The sequence below is a fragment of the Myxocyprinus asiaticus genome, chromosome 17, assembly GCF_019703515.2.
Source record: "Myxocyprinus asiaticus isolate MX2 ecotype Aquarium Trade chromosome 17, UBuf_Myxa_2, whole genome shotgun sequence".
NCBI lineage: Eukaryota > Metazoa > Chordata > Actinopteri > Cypriniformes > Catostomidae > Myxocyprinus > Myxocyprinus asiaticus.
Genome location: NC_059360.1, coordinates 44404561 through 44431799, shown reverse-complemented (window position 1 = coordinate 44431799; position 27239 = coordinate 44404561). Strand labels below are relative to the sequence as shown.

At 38.5% G+C, this 27239-nt stretch overlaps 1 protein-coding gene across 4 annotated transcripts; it reads left to right on the top strand.

Moving 5' to 3' along the window:
- Window positions 1-35: 35 nt before the first annotated feature.
- Window positions 36-26818, top strand: LOC127454725 (tonsoku-like protein). Of its 4 annotated transcripts, XM_051722082.1 has the most exons (28): window positions 36-261; window positions 1880-1975; window positions 2133-2275; window positions 2358-2541; window positions 2687-2816; window positions 3216-3387; window positions 3507-3621; window positions 3783-3928; window positions 5730-5882; window positions 6054-6179; window positions 6583-6778; window positions 10571-10626; window positions 10716-10805; window positions 12332-12404; window positions 12497-12660; window positions 12758-12881; window positions 13256-13491; window positions 14504-14951; window positions 15510-15697; window positions 16145-16239; window positions 16559-16715; window positions 19616-19694; window positions 19792-20099; window positions 21216-21387; window positions 21523-21698; window positions 22526-22599; window positions 22796-22929; window positions 25772-26818. In XM_051722082.1, the coding sequence occupies exons 1-28, from the start codon at window positions 237-239 to the stop codon at window positions 25972-25974; spliced, it is 4263 nt and encodes a 1420-aa protein (XP_051578042.1). In that variant the 5' UTR covers window positions 36-236; the 3' UTR covers window positions 25975-26818. The 4 variants fall into 4 exon arrangements, with proteins under 4 accessions (XP_051578042.1, XP_051578043.1, XP_051578044.1 ...); XM_051722083.1 differs by lacking the exon at window positions 5730-5882; XM_051722084.1 differs by lacking the exons at window positions 2133-2275; window positions 2358-2541.
- Window positions 26819-27239: the final 421 nt, after the last annotated feature.

Below are 27239 nucleotides of genomic sequence, written 5' to 3'. Positions count from 1 at the left end.
TTCGTGACGTCACCATTCTTAGCCATTCAGTCAACTTGGCGCGCCGTTGTGAAAGAAACAACTCATCAATAAATTTAGACGAGTTTATTCCCGATCACAACAAATGATCACTGTAAAACACGATTTAGAACGATTAATGACGACATGTTTTAAAATACTGCAACTGTTTGTGGTGTTTATTCATTTGATGCGGGTAGGATTGTTGGATTCGCGATATTGTGCGATAGACAGACAGGATGGCTTCTGCAAAGGAGATCAAACGTAAGTAATCACTTATTTTTGGCTCTTCATAGATTAATTTTTTTGTGCACACAAAATATCCCTCGTTTACTGATATATATGTCTGTAAAACTGATATTAATACTTAAATTATATAAAATATATCTATCTGTGATCTGTCTGGCAGTATATATTTATCGTTCTATTATCTGTCGATCTATCTAATCTATCTATCTATGATCTGTCTGTCTGTCTGTATATATGTCTGTCTGTCTGTCACTATATATTTATCGTTCTATTATCTGTCGATCTATCTATATATGATCTGTCAGTATCCTATCTATCTATCTATATGTTTGTCTGTCAGTATCTATCTATCTATGATCCATTTGTCTGTCTGTATATATGTCTGTCTGTCTGTCTGTCACTATATATTTATCGTTCTATTATCTATCTATCTATCTATCTATCTATATGTCTGTCTGTCAGTATCCTATCTATCTATCTATCTATCTATATGTCTGTCTGTCAGTATCTATCTATCTATGATTTGTCTGTCTGTCAGTATCTGTCTATCTATGGTCTGTCTGTCTGTCAGTATATCTATCTATCTATCTATACAGTATGTCTGTCTGTCAGTATCTATCTATCTATGATCTGTCTGTCTGTCACTATATATTTATCGTTCTATTATCTGTCGATCTATCTATATATGATCTGTCTGTCAGTATCCTATCTATCTATCTATACAGTATGTCTGTCTGTCTGTCACTATATATTTATCGTTCTATTATCTGTCGATCTATCTATATATGATCTGTCTGTCAGTATTCTATCTATCTATCTATCTATCTATCTATCTATCAGTCTATCTGTCTGTCTGTCAGTATATCTATCTATCTATCTATCTATCTATCTATATATGATCTGTCTGTCAGTATCCTATCTATCTATCTATCTATACAGTATGTCTGTCAGTATATCTATCTATCTATGATCTGTCTGTCTGTCAGTATATCTATCTATCTATCTATATATATAATCTGTCTGTCAGTATCCTATCTATCTATCTATACAGTACGTCTGTCTGTCAGTATCTATCTATCTATGATCTGTCTGTCTGTCTGTATATATGTCTGTCTGTCTGTCACTATATATTTATCGTTCTATTATCTGTCTATCTATCTATGATCTGTCTGTCTGTCAGTATCTATCTATCTATGATCTGTCTGTCTGTCAGTATATCTATCTGTCTATCTATCTATCTATCTATGATCTGTCTGTCTGTCAGTATATCTATCTATCTATCTATATATATATGATCTGTCTGTCAGTATCCTATCTATCTATCTATACAGTATGTCTGTCTGTCAGTATCTATCTATCTATGATCTGTCTGTCTGTCTGTATATATGTCTGTCTGTCTGTCACTATATATTTATCGTTCTATTATCTGTCTATCTATATATGATCTGTCTGTCTGTCAGTATCCTATCTATCTATCTATCTATCTGTCTGTCTGTCTGTCTTTCTGAAGCCTGTGTAATTATCTTTGCAAATAAACTTTGTGAACGTTGTTTTTAAAAGTTCTATTAAATAAATTATGTTAAAAGTTATTATTGTGATACCAGGAGCTTTTTATTGAATCTTTTCTTCTCAGAACTACAGAAAGCCAAGAGTAAAGCACAAAGCAGCAATAATCTGAAAGAGGAGGCCAGTCTGTGCAATCAGCTGGGAGAGGTGTACGCTAAGACAGGTAACATGAATCTCTACTATGTATTAAGGGGGATCCATGAACAGGCACCATTTTGAGTATTATGACAGTTGTCTGTTGAATTAACTAGACGATAATTGAAGTGTCGGTCAATCTCTCAGATATGTTTATATACAGGTATTGCATATGTTTCTTGTAGGTAACTATCATGCTGCTATAGAAGAGCATCGTCAGGAATTGGCCCTGTCTGAGATTTTACACGATGTGATTGGTTCAGCTGTGGCGAATAGGAAGATTGGAGAATGTTATGCAGAACTGGGGAACATTGAAGCTGCTCTTAAGGTGTGCAAAACATATATTAGCTGTAAAGTGAGTCAATAGATGTAGTCGAGTCACACGGCCTCACAAACACTTTCTCACTCAGCACCAGCGGCTTCATTTGAATTTGGCTCGATCCGTCAATGATGCAGCAGAGGAGCAGAGAGCCCTGGCCACCATTGGACGCACGTACCTCTTCCTCTTTGATTCTGATCAATCACGAGACAGCTTAAAGCACGCCGAAGATGCCTTCAAGAAGAGTTTAGCCATCGTAGATGAGCGACTAGAAGGTTAAAGAATTAACCTTATGCATTTAAAAATACATGGTAAATGATTGCAAAGGTCCTGGAATAGTCATGGAAATACATAGTACCTGATCGGGAACCCTGCAGAGTCTCTTTCTCTCCTTTCACTCTGACTTCTGTGTCTCTGCAGGTTCTGTATCACAGCGAGAGCTCAGTGAGATGAAGGCACGTCTGCTGTTGAATCTGGGCTGTGTGTATGATGGACTGAAAGAACCACAGCGTTGCAGTGACCACATCAGACACAGCATCTACATTGCGGAGTGAGGAACTCATGCCTATTAATGAACAAATTAGCACTAATCAGTTCTCTCTTTTGCTAAATAACGAAAATGTTTGTTCTCTATAAAAAAAATAAATAAAAAAAAACGCTTTAAAATAAATTTTTGTTTAATCACTTAAAAAACCAACAAAATTTCACTCAAAAATTACAAATATTAAATGTATTTTGGTTTAAAACAAAAATGGAAAATTCTTATCTCATTTACTCACCCTCGTGTTGTTCTAAACCCATTTGATTTTCTTTCTTTTGCGGAACACAAAATAAATAATTTGAATAAAAATCCCAGTCCGTCTTTTAAAAATACTGACTCATTTTTGGATGAACTATTCCTTTAAGTAAAATGTGAGCATTTGCAAAAACAATTCTGCTTTTCTTTTAGGAAGAACAACTTTCTGGAAGATCTTTATCGTGCAAACTTCAACCTGGGCAGCATTCACTTCCGAAACGGACAGCACTCACGGGCCATGCGCTGTTTTGAGCAATCTAAAGAATGTGCTCGCAAAATGAAGGACAAATTCAGTGAGAGCGAATGTTTCCACAGCATCGGCAAGGTAATTATCCTAATACATCCAAAGCGCTTTAGAAACAATACTTGTTGTGATTTGTCTGTTTAGGTTGAGCATGTTTGTGATGGGTGTATTTAACATTTTGATGTATATCTCTTGCTCAGATATTGCTTCATCTGGGTGACTTTGCAGCAGCGCGGCGCTCTCTAAAGAAAGCGTTCTTTCTGGGCTCTCAGCAGCCTGCAGATCGTGAAGCCGTCAAGAAAGATTTTAAACATGGTGAGACAGAAATAAGTGATCTCTCTTAAAGCTGCACAGCTAAAGATTGAATTTTGATCTCTTTGAGCATAACAGTTTTTTTAATAGCAAATCACACAAATAAGACCTCTTGCAAACTGCTCTTTCAATAACATTTTGAAATATATATGTGTTTGATGTAGCGATCCGTGGCTGTCAGTTGGAGCAGGCGGCATCTGAAGTGACTGAAAAGTTTTCTCATGAGGCCATGGATCTGTCAGAGCAGATGGGTGATCTCTTCTGTAAAGTGAGCTGCTACAGGAAAGCTCTGGAGGCTTATCAGACACAAGTAAGAATATGTCATTTAAATATATTAACCCTCAAAGACTCAAACATTGACATTTGTTCTCATTGAAAGTGTTTTTAGGAAGCCACTGATTATAAAAATCTTGTTTTTTTTTTTTTAAGCATATTTTGTGTGACTTTAGCAAGCTGTGACATTCAGTATGCATTTTTCTTCCTATCGAAATTATGTTGTTGTGATCCAGTGTCAGAGTGCCCATTTTTTATTTAAAAAAAATAGATATTGTTTAACTGCTTTAAACAATCGTTGCAATTCTTTTACGATAGGTCTCTGGAGTTAATTTATATTTAAAAAATGTATGAAGTGCAGCAATATATTCAGTTTTGTCTTAACATTCATGCTCAATTCAGGGTTCCCTTGCTTATGGGGAACCATCAGGGTATTTTTAACTTGTGATTTCCAGGCATGGAAAAGTCATGGAAATGAATAAAATCTTGAAAAGAGATCAAAATTGTTAGTCAATATTACGTTTTCCAGTTGTGCTCAGCTCTAAAATATTTAACCGGCTGGAAATGCTCTTCATGACTGTAATTTCTATAAAAAAGTTGCTGAGGCACGTAACATTTTCATTTGTTTTCTTATTATTTTGTTTACACTCTTGAAGTCAATGTGCGCCCACAGAACCGTATGTAGGAAAACGTTGAAATTTGGCACATTGGTAGCGGTGAGTAAGTCTAACCCCCACACAAAATTTGGGGTCTCTAACTCAAACCCTGCAGCGCTACCAGCAGTTCAAAGTTGCACTTACGTTTCCACTTATAACTTTTGCACCGTAAGTCCAGTCCTAAAAACAAAGTACTTTTTTTCTCTGATTCCTTGCATCATACCGATTCCCATCATAGGTCGCATAGGTCATTTTAAGCTCCGCCCACTACATTTTCCAAAAACCCTACCTTTTCTAACTCCTCCTAGACCGTAGGTCCAAAATTTAGCATGTATCCCATCTAGAGACGCTCATGACAAAAAGTTTTGAGATTTATGATAGACCAAACTGTTCTCGTATACCGCATCAACAAATTCGGTGGCGAGCGCGCCAAAGTGGACGCGAGACTGTATCTTCGCAACACTTTAGCGTATTGACACGAAACTTTGTATATTTCAACACAAGCATTACATGAGGGTACCTGCACAGTTTTGGCACCTAGTGGTCAAGAAATATAAAAAGATTGCTATTTTTCTGAGTATTTTGGCCTAAAAACATGAGACTGGTCGCTTTAGATTCCTTGGGGCATACAGAGACGATTGATACCCAGTTTGCTATGGTCAGTCATACTTCCTGTCCACCATTTTACATTTAATTAATAATGTACTTTTTCAAACTCCTCCTAGGTCATACATCCGTATTACACAACATTTGCTGTGTATTATCTAGGAAAACTAATGACAAAAAGTTATGAATTTTTTTTTGAAAGACCAAACCGTACAAATTATATGGCCCGATGCCAATAAGGATTTGAGGCTGAATCTCATGAACGCTGTGGCGTATTGACGTGAAACTTTATGTGGCATTGTGACCAAGCCCTGACAATACCCTATCAGTTTGATGACAGCGCCACCTATTGGTCAAAAGTTATAAGCACTTGTATTACACTATAAGTCATTAAACTAATGTCTTTCTTTTACACTCATCACCGGACTTCTAAATTCAATACAAATGTTTGCCATTGGTGTGTTAGGCCCCGTAATTGCTGCTTGCAGCTATAATTTTTTCATTATGTTTGTCCTTCATAGAATTATAATTGTTTTTAAATACATTCTTTTAAGACTCTGATTTGCGTGTGTTTAGCTGGCGTGTGCAGAGGCTTTAGGAAAGCCGGCTCGTGAGTTAGCTGTCATACACGTGTCACTGGCAGCCACATACACAGACTTGCGACAACATCCCAGAGCTGTTGAACATTACAGACAAGAACTACAGCTGAGACAGGGCAACCCCAAAGAGGTAACACACTCACATAGAGCATAGTAACTCCTCTCAAACTGCAAATCAATACTCTTACAGTTTGTGTAATAAACTTTGCTGTGCATCTTCAAAGCTGAAAGACATTCTCAAACTTTCTCATGACTCAATATTTATCTTGCTTTTGTGTCTCTGTGTGTGTGTGTGTATCAGGAGTGTGAGACATGGCTGAACATCGCAGGTTGTCAGGAAGAGATGGGAGAGTCAGTGGAGAAGATAGATGCCAGTTACACTGCTGCTCTGAGCTGCGCTGAGAAATCACGACTAAACAAACTACAAGTCAGTTTCTGCCTCTTAACACTCGCAAACCATCCCGATGTGTGTGAGTGTCACTGTTTTCATGATTTAGAAGAATTTGTAGAAAACAAGTATATTTGTACATATGGTCTAGTTTATCAGCCATCCAGGTCACTAAAAAGACAAGTAGACGTTTGTCACCAATATTAAAGGAGTAAAACCTTAAAGGAATGGTGGCAATGCTACTTGTGAATTGATGCGACAAGATTCTTTCTGCCCTTACTGAAAGCGAAATTCTGAATGTGACAAAACCACTGCCAACCTTATATACAAAGTGGGCGGGGCTATAACTAAAATGGAAACCAAGCGGCTAACTATGTCTTGGCGCACATTGCTTTTCACTGCTGCTGTTATTGTACAATTTGGTTTTGTTTGTTTTTTTCAGAGGCGGGTCTTGAGGGTGTGGTTACAGGCCCAGCGGCGCAGCGGCTCCTCGCAGTGTGACGACACAGAAGCACGACTTCAGGAACTGTGTGAGAGAGATGGTCGGAGTCTGGAGGACAGTGAAGAGGAGGAGGAAGAAGAGGAAGTGGAGAACAGCGAACCTCTAGAGGACAGTGACATCCAGTACTCTGAGTCTGGTAATACACAATATTAGAGAATGTTTATCTTGTTTTATTGTAGTGTGGAAGATACAAAAAATTACTGATACAGTACTGTGCTATAGTGGTATCAGATGGTAATACCATGGTATTTATTTTTTATTTTTATTATTATTATTTTTATTTCAGTTCCGGTTGAGTGAACGCTGTGCGCATTGTCTGCCGCTGCTCTCCGGTTTTATCGTTTTATTTTAATTATTGTATTTGGTCAGAAGTTTTTACTGTCTTATGGTGTTTTTAAATTAGGGATAACCGAGAATCCTTTCCTTGCCGAAATAATCTCATCTTGAACTGTACTATATAAACAAACAAGCTGTTGTGCCACTACAACTTGAGCTGTTTTTATGGATTACTACTGCAAGTCTTTCATCAGGATTCTTTAGCATTGCATCCACTTCATCAGAGTTTCCGCCGCTAAAAACTCCTCTGGACCTGGTTCTCTGGTGAGTGAACATCTCCACGGGATTTCCACTATGACTTTGTACTCTGTCTGTTGGCCTCTTTTGACCATTTTGGCAACTATCATCTCTTGGAATAGTGAACGATACTCCTCCTACGTTTTCTACTCACCTGCCTCCAGTAGTATGGCAATTACTTTTACATTCCCAGAACTTTTGCGGCTGAACCATCGGTCAGTGTCACACCTGCTTTCAGACATTTATACACTGTTCACTGATCTGAGGATTCTCAGTCGCTCACAATATGTTCACCAAGGAGCTTGCTCTACACGGTCAACTACCACTGCTATATCGGATCATATTCCTGTTATATGGTCCATTGAGCGATCGACGCGGCGCCGTTGTATGCCTCAGTGCGGCGCAAATATGAATTTACTTCGGTCGCTACCAAAGACGTTCCTGCTCAGCTCTGCACCGAGAGAAATCAATCTGGGAAATTAAAACAGCTTTAACCCAATTTGGAATGCCCAATTCCCAGTGCGCTTTTAAGTCCTCGTGGTCGCGTAGTGATTCGCCTCAATCTGGGTGGCAGAGGATGAATCCCAGTTGCCTCCGTCTGAGACCATCAACCCGCGCATCTTATCACGTGGCTTGTTGAGCACGTTGCCACGGAGACAGTGCATGTGGAGGCTTCACGCCATCCACCGCGGCATCCGCGCTCAACTCACCACGTGCCCCACTGAGAACGAACCACATTATAGCGACCACGAGGAGGTTACCCCATGTGACTCTACCCTCCCTAGCAACCAGGCCAATTTGGTTGCTTAGGAGACCTGGCTGGAGTCACTCAGCACGCCCTGGGATTCGTACTAGCGAACTCCAGGGGTGGTAGCCAGCGTCTTTTACCACTGACCCCAGGCCCCCCATTAAAACAGCTTTGATAAATGCAAGATCAGTATCAAACAAAACATTTTTTACTACATAATTTCTTCTCATCAAACAACCTGGACTTTTTATTTATTACTGAAACTTGGCTCATGGCAAATGAGCTAAGTCCTCTATCTGAACTCTCCTCTGCCAACTGTAACTACTTAAGCTGCCCTAGAACTTCCAGCCGGGGTGGGGGTGTTGCAGTTATTTTTAAGGACTTGTTTAAATGTAGGCTTTTACCAGCTGAAGTTTAAACTAGCTTCGAAGGTTTTATTATGTAAAGTCGAACTAACTAGTCCTTTGCTTTGTGCTCTGATATACAGACCGCCGAAATCAAACAATGACTTTTTAAAGGAGTTTTCAGACTTTTTATCCTATGTGGTCCCAAACTCAGATAACCTGCTGATTCTTGGCGATTTTAATATGCATCTGTGTTGTCCTTCAAAGACTCTTGTAAGAGATTTTGTACAACTTTTAGACTCTTTTATTCTCACTCAATCTATCTCAGGTCTTACACACAAGTTGGATCATACACTAGATCTTGTCCTATCATCAGGGTTTTCCATTACAAACATCATTGTAAATGATGTTGGTTTGTCCGACCACTGGCCGGTTATGTTTGACTGTTTGATTTCCTGTTCAAATCCTGTTAATCAGCCTTCTACTTACCTCTCCTTGTCTATTAACACCAATACTGCCGTACACTTTATGGATGCCTTTCCAGCTTCTCCAGCTGGTAGTAGTGCGCTGACAGCACAGTGTTTAGATGTTGAGGAGTTGGTAAAGTGCTTTAATATCTCCTGTACAGCGATTTTAAATGTAAATGCCCCTCTCAAACCAAGAAAACTAAACCGAAAATACAGCCTTGGTTTAACAGTGACGTTCGAGCTTTAAGGAAGGAATGCAGAAGGGCAGAAAGAAAATGGAAAAGGGATAAATTACAAATTTCATATCAACTTCTGCAAAATACTCTGTCTCGATTCCAGGAAGCTGTTTCTTTGCAAAGGGCAAATTATCTCTCCAATTTCATCTCAAAAATTTCTCACTGCCCTAAGATTCTGTTTTCTACTTTAAATTCTGTGTTAAATCCTACTAGTGCAGCTGGTCCAGATCCAAGTTTAGAGTCATGTTTGAGTATCATAAGGTCCCCTATCATATCTGTGCTGATGATACCCAGCTCTATTTTCCTCTAAAATCGGGTACGGATTCAGTCTCCTCCTTGTTAGCATGTTTAAAGGACATTAAAGGCTGGATGGATGATAATTTCCTCCAGTTGAACCAGTGGCCCCCCACAGCAGTTAGAAAATTTTAGCCCTTCCCTGGGCCCCCTTCAAGAAAATATTCGTGACCATGTTAGAAACCTGGGGTTTATTTTCGATCCTGAATTAAAATTTGATAAACGAATAAATTCTGTAGTCAGAGCCAGTTTTTTTCAGCTTAAGGGGCTTCGCTAGCTTAAAACTTTTCTTACTTTTAATGATTTTGAGACCGTCATTCATGCATTCATCTCAACCAGGCTGGACTACTGTAATTCTCTGTATGCCGGAATTAACCAGTCCTCACTCTCGCATCTACAACTGGTACAGAATGCCGCAGCCTGTTTTTTGACTAGGACAAAAAAGAGGGAGCATATCACGCCTGTGCTAGCATCACTTCATTGGTTACCTGTTCAATACAGAGTTGATTTTAAGATTTTAGTATTTGTATTTAAAGAACTGCATGGGCTTGCTCCTACTTATGTTTCGGATCTTCTTCGTCCCTACTCTTGCTTCGATCCTCCTCTCAGCTGCTATTGACTGTTCCAAATTCACGATTAAAAACCAAAGGTGATAGGGCCTTTTCAGTTTGGGTTCCAAAGCTTTGGGACACCCTACCTCTTTTTATTAGATCATCCCCTACACTATCTACATTTAATTCATCTCTTAAAACATACTTTTTTTCTCAGGCTTGTTCGTAACTTGTTTTCACCATTAGTGCAATTATGTTTTTTATTTTCTGTCTGGTGACGCTTTGTATTATGTTGATTAGATATTTTCTTTTTTTTCTATATTTGTATTTAAATTATTTTACATTTTATTTTCATTAATGGTTTTCATTGTAGGGGAATGTGTTAATTTATGTCTGTTGTACAGCACCATGGTTAGCACTCATGGTGCTTTTAAGGTGCTATATAAATAAACCTGACCTTGACCTTGACCTACCATAGCACATGCAAGACCATAGCATATACCAAAGTATTCTTTAAAATACATGGAATATTACAAATGTGGACAGGTTGGACTTTCTTGTTAACTTGGAGTACCATTCCATATGGAATTAACATTACCATTTAGGTTTAGGGTTTATTTATATGATTGAAAATATTGGCTTACCTGCAGTGTGTTATAATGTAATAAAGATGTAGATGTTTTATTTTGGTTGATTAATTAATCTTTCTGTGCAGATGATGATCTGGAGGGCTATGACAAGATCGTTACGGGCAAGAGGAAGACTCAGAGGGTAAGATCGCATGCTTTATGTTCTCAGCTCAGACAGTTGTCTGATCTTTCAGTTCTTTACATGTTTTTTGTTCTTTATTGTCCGTGCAGTGGAACCGACGGAATGAGAAAGGGGAGACAGTTCTTCACAGAGCCTGTATAGAGGGAAACCTGAAGCAAGTCCAGTACCTGGTGGAACAGGTGGGTTTGAATCAACTCTGCAGGAAACTAATTTATTGTTCCCTTACAAAAATGGATCATGGCAACCATAATTTCTGTAGTTCTTAGTAGAGGTAGACCAGTATATCCATTAACCGGTGCCGATAGTTGCTTTTTGGTAATCTGCAAAAATAATGGTGGATAGTTTAAAAAAAAAAATTATTCCTCCTTGTTCCCCTGTGGCTGGTGCTAGAGGGTTCTTACAGTATAACAGCAGCATCTAGAGATTAAATAAAAAGAATCACTGATTTGGGAATATGCTGTATCTTTTATGCTTGACAATAGTCATCCATGTTTTTATCCTTACTTTAATGCATTTTTCGTTATTTTGATTAGATAATCAAGTGTTTTAAATTTAAGCGAGGGCATGAAAAGAAAAATGCGACCATGGAAAGCTTTCACTGTTAGCACATACATTGTGTCTCCAATAAGACACTTCATCTGGTGAATATACAGTTGTGCTCAAAAGTTTGGATTCCCTGGCAGAATTTGTGAAATTTTGGCATTGATTTTGAAAATATGACTGATCATGCACAAAAACTGTCTTTTATTTAAGAATTGTGATCATATGAAGCCATTTATTATCACATAGTTGTTTGGCTCCTTTTTAAATCATAATGATAACAGAAATCACCCAAATGGCCCTGATCAAAAGTTTACATACCCTTGAATGTTTGGCCTTGTTACAGACACACAAGGTGACACACACAGGTTTAAATGGCAATTAAAGGTTAATTTCCCACACCTGTGGCTTTTTAAATAATAATCCATGTGTTTGGATTTGGAGGGGAGGGTCTCTGTGTTATGGTGACATCAATCACTATGTCAGTGTTATGATATTAAATATTAAAGTGCAACAAAAACAGAAATGACAAAGAAAGCACGAAAAAACAGTGTGCTGTTTCTCCCAGATACGGTTGAAATTTAGTCTAAGCACAAACGCAACATGTCAAGCAGAATGATCCGTTATTTTAGTGTATTACCTGTATTACAGGAGCTTCAGGTTTTCGTGCTTTTCATCTGTGTTGATATCAGACACACTAAAGAAGATCTGTGAAGCTCTCGTGATTGTGTATGTATCCACTTCTTAAAATTTTCCAATCGGATGGCTGTTTCTCTTGTTTTAGCGCAGCGGTTGATCGACAGGTGAGGGGTGGCGCTTCACTGCTGCCGGAACGCATACAGAACGGATTAGCGCTTACACCTCAGATGTGATGTGGTCACATGCGTTATTGACCACATTCGTGTGTGGTTTTTGTGATCTGATCACATAACTTTTTAGACCTGTATCGGACCACATGTGATTGGATCACCTGTCACGCATCTTAAAACCAGGTGGAAATGGGGTTGTAGAAAGCTTTCAGAATCTTCTCATTTATAGTCATTCCATTTTTTTTTTTTTTTTAAAGAGTGTTGGTTGTAATAACCAGTATTATGGCGTAAACTACTGTATGGTTTTCTTTATTTAAACATGTTTATAGCTGTCAATGTGGTTTTCTCTCTGATAGGGTCACCCTGTTAATCTCAGGGATTACTGCGGGTGGACGCCTTTGCATGAAGCCTGTAACTATGGTCATCGAGGTACTGCAGTCGGCCAATTTAAAATGCTGTTTCATCATGAATCGTTGTATTCGAGATTTACCTGTCACACATGACTTGTCTGTTTCAAACAGAGATTGTAGCCTTACTGTTAGAACGTGGAGCGAATATAAACGACCCCGGCGGTCGAAACTGTGAGGGCGTTACACCCCTTCACGACACCCTAAACTGCGGCCACTTCACCGTCGCTCAACTGCTGATACAGAGGGGAGCGTCGGTCACCGTTCGCAATAGCAAGGTCAGACCCTCCCATATTCTACACATATCCCTGTTTACGTGGAACATTTACGAATGTATCTGTTTGAGTAAATATGATTAATGTATGGATTTTATAGGGACACACTCCTCTGGACACTCTGCAACAATGGTTTAAGAACTATAGCCGAGAATTGGACCAGGAGACAAAGCAGGAGTGTCTGGAGACTGAGAAACTTTTAAAGAGAGCACTGTCAGGGGATGGTGAGAATTAGACTTTTTTTTTCCCCAAGGGGCCTGTGAGTTTAAAAGCAGATATATCAAAGCTTGTATTGTTATTAAAGCACTTACATTAATTCTTCATTGAAAAGTTTTTTGTTATTTGAGCTGTAAAGTTATCTAAATTGTGTCCCTTTCCTAATTTTTTTTTTAGCTGGTCATGAGTTTTGCAGAGGCTGGGTTGATAATCTTGGTTGATGATTTTATCACACCAGTCTCATACTAATGTGTGTTAGTATGTAGAAAATGCAGAAAATTCCTGTAATTAGTGGTAGATGTTTTGGCACAACAAAAGCTTAACTACATAAAATATTCAAATTTATTTTTGAATTTGAATTTACTTTCTCGTTCTGCTGCAGTCTCTTTTGTGTCAGTGGCTCCACGCCAGCAGAGGGAGCTACAGGACAGTCAGCTCTTTGATGCTGAGTGTTCAGAACCACTTCTACAGCAGGTTGAGGTGCCTCCCTTGCCTCAGCGGAATCTTCCCCACTGTACTGCCACCAGCCGTGCTCCAAAAAACTCTGCTCCAAGACACAGGAGCAGCTCCGGCCCAGCCCGCCAGCCGAGAGGGATGGAAGCAGATGTTCTGTATGGGGTAGGGTTGGATCTGACATTTGTTACATTTTGAAAGATTGAAAATGCAGAATTTTTTATGGTGGGATTATTCACCCAAAAATGAATATTCTGTAATTTATTCACCCTCATATTCAAAACTTTTATGACATTCTTTCCTCCATGGAACACAGTAGGAGTTCGCCTCAGTCACCATTCACTTTCATTGGGGGTACAAGCAATGAAAGTGCTGAGACCCTATTGTAATTGTACTGTTATTCTTTGCTGCCGCCTTCTTTGCCTTTGCCATCACCACCTTCACCTTCTTGTTTTTCCCCTTCCCTAAAAGTGTCTGGGCAGCAAAACCCGTAAGTCCTAGAGACATCAAATTTGGCAGGATGGTCCCAAGTCCCATCACTACTCAGACATGCACACCTACCCCCATCCAACCCTAGGTGCCACTATAATATGCACTTTTAAGTTTTCTCTACTGTCTTTACAACTGTATGGACTAGAATCTAAGTTTTTGTCTTTCTGTCAAGTCAAACAAAACCTACTGATTATCCCATTTCTGCCATTTTTAATATTCTTCCTAGACTGTTTGGTCCAATTCCCAAGACATTTTGCATGTAAAATGGATCAAAATGGTCAAATTGTTTAGAAGATAAAAGCCAATAAATTTTTTTGGCCATGGCCCAAATTTACTTCTCGACCTATATCTTCTGAACGCATAGTCCGAATTAAACGAGGCATGGGAAACTTCAACACAATGACATTTTGAGAATGCATGCCAAATTGAGTCCAATTCTGCCCTTAGGGGGCACTACAACAAATAACCAATTATAACTCTTGTTATAACGGTTTGATCAAGGATGTTGGAATTTAGCATTGTCTTTGGGAACAAGTGCTAACATATCCTTAAAATTTTGATTTGATAACTCAACCAAAATGGTTATACAGTTTTGGAACAACATGTTGGTGAGTAAATGACTGCAGCATTTTTATTTTCGTGTAATCTATCCCTTAAAATGCCTGTTTTTCTCTCGTCACTTTAGAATGATAGCAGCTCCTCCGATTATTCCGACTCTGATTGCACAATAAGCCCTTTGCACCCCGTTCGTCCTAGACAACGTTCCCCAGTCGCCCAGTCCCCACAGGAAGTCCCACCCAGCCAGGAAGTGCCCTCCATATATGGCATCAAAGAGGCTGTGTTACGCTCCCAGACTGAATCGGGTAGAATAGAGTACCAAAAGGTCATGCAAAACCTGGGTAGTGCCAAATCCCGCCTCATCTCTCAGAGCCTTTCAGAGCCGGCCTTTACCAGCACTCCAGCTGTGTCGGCCAATAGCAGATCGGCGTTGGTCCCTGAGGACGAGTATCTGGCAGACGATTGGCTGGAGGATGACCTGATGGATGTTCAGCCCAAGAAGAAACGGAGAGTGTCTGAGCATAAAATCCCTACTCAAAATAATTTCTCTGTATCTAACGAAGCGTCTCCAAGAGGTGTGTTTCAGCCTACGCATTAGCTATTATTCCTTTTTATTTTTTATTTTTTTGATGCAGTTAAACTTTGTAATAAATATTCATCGGATTGGGTGTAAATGTATTATTGTAATCAGATTACTTTATCCTATATCAAAGTAATGTAGGACTGCTCTTTGTTTTTTCAGTAATCCTGTTATTGTATTTTAATTTGTAATGGTTAGTTAAAATCTTACGTTTACGTCCAGCAACAGATATTTTGAAAACGTTCCTTTTTGGATAAAATCCCGAATCCCTCCTACTTTTTAACCCCTTCCCTCCAACACCCTATGTTTTTTTTCTCTCATAATATCCTGTTTCATTCGTAAATGTCAGATTAGAGAAGTAAAATTGGTTATGATTGTTTTTTTATATGACTTTAATTCAAAATTAACTTAAAATGGGACTATGTAGTGTGATATGTGATAACATGAGGTGTTTTAAAATTAGTAACAGAATAAATGTAACAGTCACCAACACCGACAATAAAAGTTTTCTGAAATTAACTTTTAAAGGGCTTTTTTAAAATTGTCATTGCAGTTCAGAGTTCATCCAGCAGGGGGCTGTCTCTTAATAAAGGAGCCAATAAGTCTCGACAGGTGAAGATGAATCAATTGCCTGGCATGGTGATGCTGGATAGAAGAGAGGTCAGCAGGTCACAGAGCCCCGTCACGACCCAAGAACCTGACCCTATTCATGACCCTGTACCTCCTACACATCAGCCATTGGTAATACAGACCTCACTATTTCATTGGCTATGCTTGGAATGTTCTACTCCAAGTTCTACTCCTTACCACGCAGTATATACTGAATATCGGCTGTTATTTTTTTTACAGTACTATGTGAAACCATATGCAGTATGTGGCAAAACACATTTCAAGTCATATGCATTGCATTGTTAGATACAATATTCTATATTTTAGTTGTATACTGCACATTTTTTTGCACAATGCACGGCCATCCGTGTATTGCAGGCAGACAGAAACTTTGCGTTCTGTAGACGGTATACATACTACATGCTACTTTCAAAAAAATAGATATCATGCAATTCAAAACATCCAAATTGTGTTTGATTTATAATAATGGACTGGTATGAGGCATATATTAGTAAATGTATTATTAATTACCATTAAAGAGTGACACTTTATATATTTATTTATTTTGCAAAACAACAGACAGTATTTCAGAACAGAACAGCCCATGTGCCTGTACCAATCAGAATGAGGGTCAGAGTTCAAGATAATGTCTTCTTGATTCCTGTTCCACACAGGTATGATTTTATTTTATTTTTTTGCTGGTTTTGTATATGTATTAGGGCTGTGAATCAATTAAAATGTAATTAAAAATGTCTGTGATTAATCATGGTACATGGTACATTAAAATATAATCATAGATATATTTATACATTGTCTCAAAGCAATTTGCAAAAATCATATGTGCATGTTAAAATGTTCAGTTTTTTGTGGATAGTTAAATTAGACACATTAATGTCAACTATTAATCGCAGAAATTAACGTGTTAAATTTACCAGCTCGAATATTTGTTTAGTAGGTTGTGTGTGTAATTCTAGTTATTATGTTTATTTGTAGTGAAGCAGACTCCTGTACAGTGGCGTGGTTGTGTGAACAGGCTGCTCAGCGTTACTATCAGAAGTGTGGATTACTGCCATGCCTCTCCCTGCAGAAAGAGGGCGCCCTCCTCTTACCCACTGATCCACTGCTGGCTGTGCTGCACACAAATGAAGAGGTCAGAGGAGTTGTTCGTTCTTCAGTTAATTGAGGCCTTAAAGTATACAAAGAATGTGTGACTGTGGTGTTGCATTCATTAAAGGCAATATTTTTGACTCTTGCTTAAAGGTATATTCCAGGTTCAATACAAATTAAGCTCAATTGACAGCGTTTGTGATGTAATGTTGATTACGGCAAAAATGAATTTCGACTAGTCCCTCCTTTTCTTTAAAAAAAAGAAAAAACCTTAGTTACAGTGAGGCATTTACAATGGAAGTGAATGGGGCCAATCTGTAAATGATAAAATACTCACTGTTTCAAAAGTATAGCCACAAGATGTAAACAATATGTGTGTTAACACATATAATTTTATAAAATTATAAGCTTCACATTTCTGCCTTTTAAACCCTCCAAAAATTGGCCCCATTCACTTCCATTGTAAGTGCCTTACTATAACCTTGATTATTGCTTTTTTTAAGAAAAGGAGGGATGAGTCTAAATAATTTTTTGTGGTAATCAACATTATGCAACAAATGCTGTCGATCAAACTTAACTTGTATTGAACCCGGAACATTCTTTTAAATTTAGTTGGAAATGCAATACATGTAATATCTTAACTTACTGTAGTGTAACTGACCAAAAAAGAAAAATGGCATTGTCTATTTCATTTATATTGCAAAAAAAAAAAAAGCAAACAATTCCTTTTTCTATTTAACACTAAAGAAATTAAGCAGAATGTCCTTGCTCCTCTTTTCCACACTATAAAAGTGGAAGATGATTTGGCCTGGGATGGATGCCTTTTTCATGCATTGATAATCAGAACATTTTCCAGATGATTATCAATATATATATATCTGCATTTTTTCAAAGATAAATAAGGCTCATCGTTGCACAGTAGTTTTTGTCTTTCATACATATTTCTCAAAACAACTTTGGTAAAGTGTGAGCGGCAGGATATCTTATAGGGGGTCGCACACCGGACACGTCTGGCGGACGACATGGCGAGTTCTAAAATTCGAAGTGATTATTTTCTATGAAGATACGCACACTGCCGCTACTCGTGTCTTTCGACGGTGCCCAGCTATGACTCCGGTGACTGCTTAAATTCTGCATCTCGCATAGTTTTCCATTCAATTCGACCCAAATCATTATCAAAGGACAAAGGTTGTTTACTCTAGCCATCACTGGATGATATATTGTGTTTATGTATCTTTCATATAGCCTACAAAATGGATTTTCAGTTACAAGTGTGTCTTTTTGTGGTTTGTCAACTTGAATGAAACCCATACAATGCTACATACAGAGAAATAGCATAATAAACATCGCCATTTCTAATCGTTCTGTTTGTGCCATTACACCAGTTTTAGTATACACTAACCTGCAAACTCTTCTGCGTCATTTTGTTCATTCTTCCTCATAACTTTTGTGTATATGGTGACGAAATTCACGACTTCAGACTGCTACACCGCATCCACATGTCCTTCAGTATTAAGTACAGTAAATGTTATATCACCCCCTTGTGGTCTCCAATGCTATTACGCCAGACTACATTAAACGTAAGGCCAACTGACTGTGGGTGCATCTCAGTCAGCTCCTTAGTTCAGTAGTCAGGGCACTGATCAGGGAGTCGGCCATTTTATGGGCTGTCTCAATCGCAAAATCATTTAGTGCACTGAAACGTTGGCTCCCTAAAAATCCCACAATGCACCTTAAAATCCAGGGAGCATCATTGCTCACTATGTTCCCTTACCGGAAACGCCATGCTTCTGAAGACTCTCAAGTTGTAAGAAGACAAGCACAAGTGTAAATAAGATGTCAAAACCTTACACTGTACGTTTGAATATCTTCAACGAAAATGAACGAAAGTCATTTAAACAGTGATGGTGTTGATTAATAACAGCTGCGCTTGAATGTGCGATATCGTTATCGTGTCGCAGGTAATCGAATCATAAATGTCCCAATGTTCAGTGGATGAACACCCTTGCCAGTGCCTGAATTCGTGTTCACGATATACTGATTCAAGACGTAGGGAGCTAGGGAGCTGATTGAGACGCACCCTGTGAATTGGAAAACACACAAATTAGTCTTCTAATGTAAATGTAAGCTTGCTCCTCTTTTCCGCACAATAAAAGTGGAAGATGATTAGGTCTGGGATGCAGGCCTTTTTCCTGCTTACTGAAGCTAAGCAGGGCTGAGCCTGGTCAGTACCTGGATGGGAGACCTCCTGGGAAAACTAAGGTTGCTGCTGGAAGAGGTATTATGGAGTCCAGCAGGGGGTGCTCACCCTGCAGACTGTGTAGGTCCTAATGCCCCAGGATAATGAAGGGGACACTATACAGTAAAAAGGCACCGTCCTTCGGATGAGACATTAAACCGAGGTCCTGACTCACTTTGGTCATTAAAAATCCCAGGACACTTCTCGTAAAAGAGTAGGGGTGTAACCCCAGTGTCCTGGCTAAATTCCCCCCATTGGCCCTTATCAATCATGGCTTCCTAATAATCCCCATCCATTAATTGGCTCTATAACTCCACCAATAGCTGGTGTGTGGTGAGCGTACTGGCACACTATGGCTGCCGTCACATCATCCAGGTGGATGCTGCACACTGGTGGTGTTTGAGGAGAGTCCCCTGTTCACTGTGTAAAGCGCTTTGAGTGTAGTGTCAGAAAAATGTTAATACTGTATATCAGTGCCTTTAAAAATCATGTATCGATATTTCATGATATTCCTAATGATGACCAGTGATGTTGAAGCTCAAAAAAAGGACCATGCAATTTGTCCAAATGATTCATGCACTATATTCCAAGTCTTCTGAAGCCATACGAAAGCTTTGAGTGAGGAACATATTGAAATGTGTAATGCACTGCCTTTTACATTTCGAGTGAACATTCCCTTTAATTTGTCAATTGTTTTCCTGCAGGTTCTTGCTGAGGTGTGTTCATGGGATCTTCCTCCTCTCCCTGAGCGCTACAGAAAAGCCAGTCAGAGTCTTGGAGTGGGTAAGCGGCCCGAAAACTTTGCTGGAATGTGTTTTCATCCACATAGAGACATGGAATACTTGTTAAAACATGTTTGTTTTATATTTTTGTGTTCCAGAAGAGAACAAGCGTGTATCTCGTTTGTGTGAGGTGCAGGACAGCAGCTCTTGTGTGAATGTTTGTGGACTCAGTTTGTCTCCAGCGTCTCTGGCTCCTCTCCTCCGAGCTTTAAAACTACAGGCCAACCTCACTGAACTCCACATTTCTGCCAACCGTCTGAACAATGACCTCCTTCCAGAACTGATGTCTGCTGCTGCCACAATGCCCAGGCTACGGGTTTTAGACATATCAGCCAATCAGATCACTGGAGAGGGCCTCAAAAAAGCAACAGACACCATTGAGGGGCGGAGTCAACCTGCTTTTCCTGTAAATATGTCCTTTCATTTTTGTTGTTTTATTCCAGAAATCATTATTTTTGAAGAATTTCCAAATAAACATAGTAGTGATGCACTGATACACACCGAGCAGCCACAACATTAAAAACACCTGCCTAATATTGTGTAGGTCCCCTCGTGCCACCAAAACAGCGCCAACCCGCATCTCAGAACAGCATTCTGAGATTATATTCTTCTCACCACAATTGTATAGAGCGGTTATCTGAGTTACTGTAGACTTTGTCAGTTTGAACCAGTCTGGCCATTCTCTGTTGACCTCTTTTATCAACAAGGCGTTTCCGTCCGCAGAACTGCCGCTCACTGGATGTTTTTTGTTTTTGGCACCAGTAAATTCTAGAGACTGCTGTGCGTTAAAGTCCCTGGACATCAACAGTTACAGAAATACTCAAACCAGCCCATCTGGCACCAACAACCATGGCACGGTCCAAATCACTGAGATCACATTTTTTTTCCCCATTCTGATGGTTGATGTGAACATTAACTGAAGCTCCTGACCCGTGTTTGCATGATTTTTTGCACTACACTGCTGCCACACGATTGGCTGATAAGATAATCACATGGATGATTGTTGGTGCCAGATGGGCTGGTTTGAGTATTTCTGTAACTGCTGATCTCCTGGGATTTTATCGCACAACAGCCTCTAGAATTTACTCCGAATGGTGCCAAAAACAAAAGAAAACATCCAGTGAGCAGCAGTTCTGTGGATGGAAATGCCTTGTTGATGAGAGAGGTCAACAGAGAATGGCCAGCCTGGTTCGAACGCACAAAGACTATGGTAACTCAGATAACCGCTCTGTACAATTGTGGTGAGAAGAATATCATCACAGAATGCTATTCTGAGATGCGGGTTGGTGCTGTTTTGGTGGCACAAAGGGGACCTACACAATATTAGGCAGTGTAGTATGCGATATACACAAAAAAAAAAGTCTGGAACGGAATAAGTGAGTAAATGATGCCAGAATTTAAATTTTTGGGTGAACTATCCCTTTAATTCCATGTTCAACAGATTAGCCATAGTCGTCCAAATCTAGCCTGAGTTTTCTGATTAATCTTCGCCCTCTCTCCCCCGCATATTCACATTTTGTAGTGTCTCGAGGAATTGAATTTCAGTATGAATCCTCTGGGTGATGGATGGGCACAAGCACTGGCAAGTCTTCTGTCCGCCTGTCCCCTGCTCTCCACTCTGTCCCTGCAAGCCTGTGGCATATCAGCACGCTTCCTTCAGCAACACCGTCTCCTATTGGCTAACGCCATGGCCTGTAAGTACACCTTTAAATATTATAATATTACAACCAAATGAAACCAGTGAAATTACTTACTAGACTCCTACAATGCTAGGTCATGTTTGTTTGTTCGTTCTTTAATTATTGTATTCTCTGATTAATTGCTTTCAGGCACTGGGAACCTGAAGTCAGTGTGTCTCTCCTACAATGCACTGGGCTCCACTGGTTTTGAGCTTGTGTTGAAGACATTACCAATGAACTGTATCAAAAACCTTCAGCTGTCTGCACTATGTAGAGGTCCATCCGACCAGCCTGCCCTGGAAATCCTCACTAAACTCCTTAAACAGGTACACATGCAGATAAAATTCATGTAGGACTTCTTAGTTGCTGTATAGAGCACAATAGTGCCCGCACACTTTTTCAGGCATCTTGGTTCTGGAAGTATTTTTTCCATTCAATTTTAGAAAATCCTTCATAAGAGTGCTAAGCCATTAACCAAACCAATCAGCTCTGAGGTAAATCGCAACATTAAAAACTTAGATTTGAAGCAAAAAAGCATTTGAAAATTGGAAAAAAAGACAAAGGTACAAGACTGTGTACTTAATGTCTTTAATGAGGAAATAAACTACTATCCCATGAAGCATTGCAAATGACAGTTTAATTTAAAACAATGTAAAAATATAAAACTTTTGATTTAAAGTTGTAGATTATAAGTCAATATATATGCGATATATTTAAAGTTTATTACAAAATATTCAGATATATACAAATATGTTAGTAGTTTGAGAGCGTAGGGAGACCGACTCGATTGCTTCATTCACAGTGCGTCATGAGAGTTGGCGGTCACTTCAGAGCTCTTTTGACGCATTTTGTTCACCTTGATTCTTTGATCGGTTGATTGTTTCCTTTCAGGATCATGGGTAATGTAGTTCTTCACCTCAGTTAAACAAAATAAAAAAATAAAGCTGAAATGGCATTGGTAATATTCCATTAGTTTACATGTGACTGAGTTGCTTGAGGAGGAATATCTTTTACGTTGTCACTGTCAAACGGCAATGTGATGTCGTGATGTTTTCAATTTATCTCTTTTACAGTGGCATTTGCAATGTGGTATTCTACTTTGAAAACAAATATCACTATTTGAATGTTATGTAAATTTGGGTTTGGGTTCCAGGGTGACTGTCCGCTCGTGCATTTAAGTCTTGCTGGAAACGGCCTGACGGACCACAGCATGCTTTCTCTTGCCAGGTGAATCATTTTGTTCTTGCGTCACTTGTACTGAAGTAGTGATCAATAATGTCTATGCATCTTGACATATTTTAGCTTGACTTTCTAATGCTCTTAAGACTGTGTCAGTTTGGAGCTATTGATATTGCCAAGACAAGTATTTTGAGTAATAATATTGTACATTAATGATTCTATAATGATCATTGGTTGTTTTTAGTTGTCTTCCATTCTGTCATTCCCTGGAATCTTTGGACCTGTCGGCCAACCCTGCTGTGACCTCAGCCGGGTTTCAAAGTCTCCTTAACGCCCTCATGGAGGCCCAGCGACCTTTGACACATCTCAATCTTCAAGGTAAAACTGCTCAGCTCAGAGCATAAAATGTCTTTATTGTGGACTTTGTTTTTGCATCATGTCAGTGGAGTGGTTGGTTTAATAGTTAGTAATCTAGGCTGATAGTAGAAAGGTTGTAAGTTCAAACCCCAAAATAGAAGATTCACATACTGACATGGGTTGATTTCTCAGAAAAGTGTAAACACTGTGGCTCTCTGAAACCACATTCATCTCTTTGTAGGAACATCCTGATCACTCTGACATAGCAACACTGTCATGACCAATAACTGTTTGAAAACAACCATTATTTGATATATTCCATTTGGAGTGCTGCATAAATATATATATATATATATATATATATATTTTATTATCTTCCCTGAGGTCCACTTATAATGTTATTAAAGTGTTTTTTCCTTTCTTTTCTTTTCTTTTTCTTTTTTTTTGCACTAAACAGTCATAATTTAGTCATATATAACAGTTTTTCAACCTGTCTTTGGCCCTGTCGGAAACGCTCGGTTTTAAGCTGTCTGGCCCTTTAAGACTTCAGTGTAAACACCCTCTGTTGTGATTGGCTAACATTGTGCAGCTCCTCCAATACAGCCATTTTTGATATCCAATACAAAAAAATAAACAAACTCCACACAACATTATAAAACTACATTTCAGGGTTAACACATAACGTACACCCAACAAATTTCATGAATGTATCAAACTGTTCACTCAAGCAGCACCATAAAATATCAAAAAGTCATGACATATTTTCGTCAGTTTTTTGTCCAGTAGTCCAATTTTAACTGGCCTATCATTCAAAAACCGTTCCTTTGCAAAGCTTGAATCATATTGTTACTGTTTCACAAGCAATCCACTCTGAAATCTTACGCAAACATTATTCAGTCCACGGTGATGTTGGGTGCTTCATCCGGCTTCAACGGGCCAAAGCAGAGATTCGTCATGTGTTTCTGCAGTCAGTGGTTGCAGCAGAATGAGATGCATTTTTAAAAGTTGTGCTTGTACCGCTCTTAAAACGCGGCACACACCACTGGAAACGCATCAAAACAATAAAATACATCCTGTAGTGCATGTTTACAAAAGACCAACAATTAAAAATAGCACAGATGGGTGTAAAAACGGTCCAGGATGCCTTCAAAACAGGAAGCCAGTGCAGCTGAATGAAACACAATGGAGGATCCTTTTTAGGGTTATAACTTGACAATCGCATCTTTTAAAAGCTGCATGAGATGTATGATAACGGTCAAGGCCGTGCATGTTTATGTAGTAAAACATTTAAATCCAGATAGGCACATGAAGGTTTCCTGTGTAAGTCGACTTTGGATGAATCTCCCATGACATGCTCATCTCTCTCCTCTTCACCAGTGGGCGGGGCCAAGGGTGCAATGACGGAAAAATAGCTATTGATATTTTGCTGAAGAGGCAGTCATATGGAGATGTATTTGGTCCTTGTGATGTCACAAATTCAGCAAATTCCAAATGAGCTGTTTTTGCAGCTTGGTTTAAATAAATGCTCTTTTTCTATAAAGGAGGAATTTTCAGTTCTGAAACTTACAGTATGTTTTTATAGTACAATGACCTCTTATATATCAAAAGATCAAGAAAAGTTTGAGTCCTCATGTCATGACCCCTTTAAATTACTCTAGGGAAATTGTCCTTTTAATATGTGTACTGTAAGTCCAGAAACACTTTACGCAAGTATGCATACACTTAGCAATGCTCGGTTTTACATGTTAAACGTGTACTTTTGCTATCGTGGTGGTAAAATCCTTAGTACTCAAGGGGGCGATAGAGTTACCTTTGAAGGTCTGTGCCATTAAACTGCATGTTACTATTCAGATAAGTTGCTATAAATGTACTGACTTTCACTTACTTGCTTAGCAATATTTTCTTCAAATTAATTCACTTTCTCTGCATTTCAGAAGTTGACTTGAAAGAAAAAACTGACTGTAAAAGCAGATCATTCACACTAATCTCTGCTATAATGCCCCTTGTGGCAATGTGAAGAATGCAACACAATGCAAGAAATTGATCTTCCTTAAATCACTTTAGATAAGCTTCTATGAAGAATCATGTTTATTTCTAGGGCTGTCGATTTAACACGTTAATTAAGTGCAATTAATTACATAAAATATAGCACATTTAAAAAAATTGTGCATTTAATTATGTTCCCACACCGTAATAAGGAATATTCCTTCTATTGGAGCAATTCAAGCTTGAAGTACCAACTTCATGTTTTCAGCATTGGGCAGTAAGCACAAATCTAGTGACAACAAACCACTCTTACTGCCAGTAGACAGCACAAAATGAGGACCTTTCTTGCATTCAAATACAGATGGACGCATCGCAACTCCGAATGCAGGGAACTCAAGATGTGCGTTTCTAAGTCTAATCTATGTTTAACATGACACAGTGACTTAAAAAGGCTATGATTATAATGTGACGCAACCAAAGTGAGTTGCTTCAAAAGCATACTTCGTTCTGTTCAGTGATATGGAAATAAACAATAGATTACCTTCTAAAGTCCCTTTGCGTATTGCCTAAACAATGCTGTACTTGTCTGCCACAATAATTTATTTTAAAAATGTATTTTAATTATTATATTTATTGTATGTATTACATTTTATAGTTATTTAAATTATTATTTAATAATTATATATTGAATTATTGTTATTTGGGGGGGCCTCTCTTGACAAATATCTCTATATGTGATTAACTGCGATTAATTCGATTAATTAATCGGCATATGATATAATTAAAACATTTAATCGATTGACAGCCCTATTTATTTTATATCTCCTGTAATGTGTTGAAGCATGACTAAAAGTTCCTTTCTTGTTCTCCATGACAGGTTGTCAGGTATCTGGCCCATGGGGTGATCTGTGTTTGGACAGCTTGTCTGATTATATTCAGGATCTGCGACTGTGTTCTCAAAGTCTGAATAAACTGGACCAACAGGCACTGCAACAGAGCTGGAGACAGAGAACCGAACCCGTGCACATCTTCTCTTGCAACTCCAAATGCTTGCTGAGCATTACTGCAGCCTCTCGCTAAATTTTACATCACAAGTTGCCAGCAAATATTCGGTTTGCTGCAGGTAATGCTGTGCATTTCTTCATCACACTCAGGAATATTATTTACATTACAATTGCTCCTCACAAAAAATATCTATTTATAGACATGTTTGGTGAACACATTTGTCGATAAATGTCTGAAATTGTAGCGTGTGTGCTGTAATATTTGTCTATAAATGTTGTCTATGATTGTAGCAATTGTAATCTTTTTTATGATCATTGTAATTATTTGTACGGACAGATATGTTTATATGTTTATAAGAAGTTGCTGTCACTTCGGACCCATTTTATTGCATAATTCTTCCTGCAAATTCTCTTTGCTGTGGAATAATTTTGAATTTTCTAAAATTATGTTTTGTATGAAATGGGTGTGAGATATCAGTGTGCATGGTGTTACCCTTTTCGACAATAGATGGTTTGATGCAACGAAAGAAAATGAGCAACAAAATGCAAATTCAAGCATCCTCTTTTTATTAAAAGTGATCTTAAAAAATAGCTGTGTAGCATTACAATGCCACAAAAGCACAAGTCTGTTTCAAACATGTAAATTTCTGTTGACAGCAGAAAATATTCCAGTACAATAAAGGCAAGTGTGTGTGACACACATGCAAAAAACAACATATTATTTCCATCATCATTTTAAGAGCCACCTACTACAACAGATCTGCAGGAAGTGTGATTTACTAAACCACAAAAAGCAACACCTCTTGCTCTAGTTCACTCGGAGCTTTGCAGGATTCTATGAACTTTTTTGAAACAATTATTGAAAATTAATTTTGCATTTCTTAACTTCAGTTCACAATGTGGAAATAAATAATCAAACTTGAGAAAGAAGATGAACTCTATGGCCTTTTTTTGCAAACACCGATGTTTCCACAGATGGTCGCAGTACCATCAGTAGTTGATAGTTCTTCAACCATCATATCGGTGTACTTGTTCACAAATTTCGTTCACAGAGATTTTAGGAAGCCGATCACATCACAGACTCACGTTAGCTGCTTTTTAATGTCATCCTGTGCAAAAGTCACAACCACAATTATCTCACAAGAAAAACACAACTGTAGTCTTTATGTATTGATTCTGTAATATTTTTATTTATTTTTTATTAACAATTTTTATTGATTCCATACAACAACTTAAATAAACATAACAGAAAATGTGGAATCAAATTATATAAAATTATAATTCTTAAAACCCTTCCCCACATACAGGCCCCCACCCTACATAAACACACACCCCAGTGGT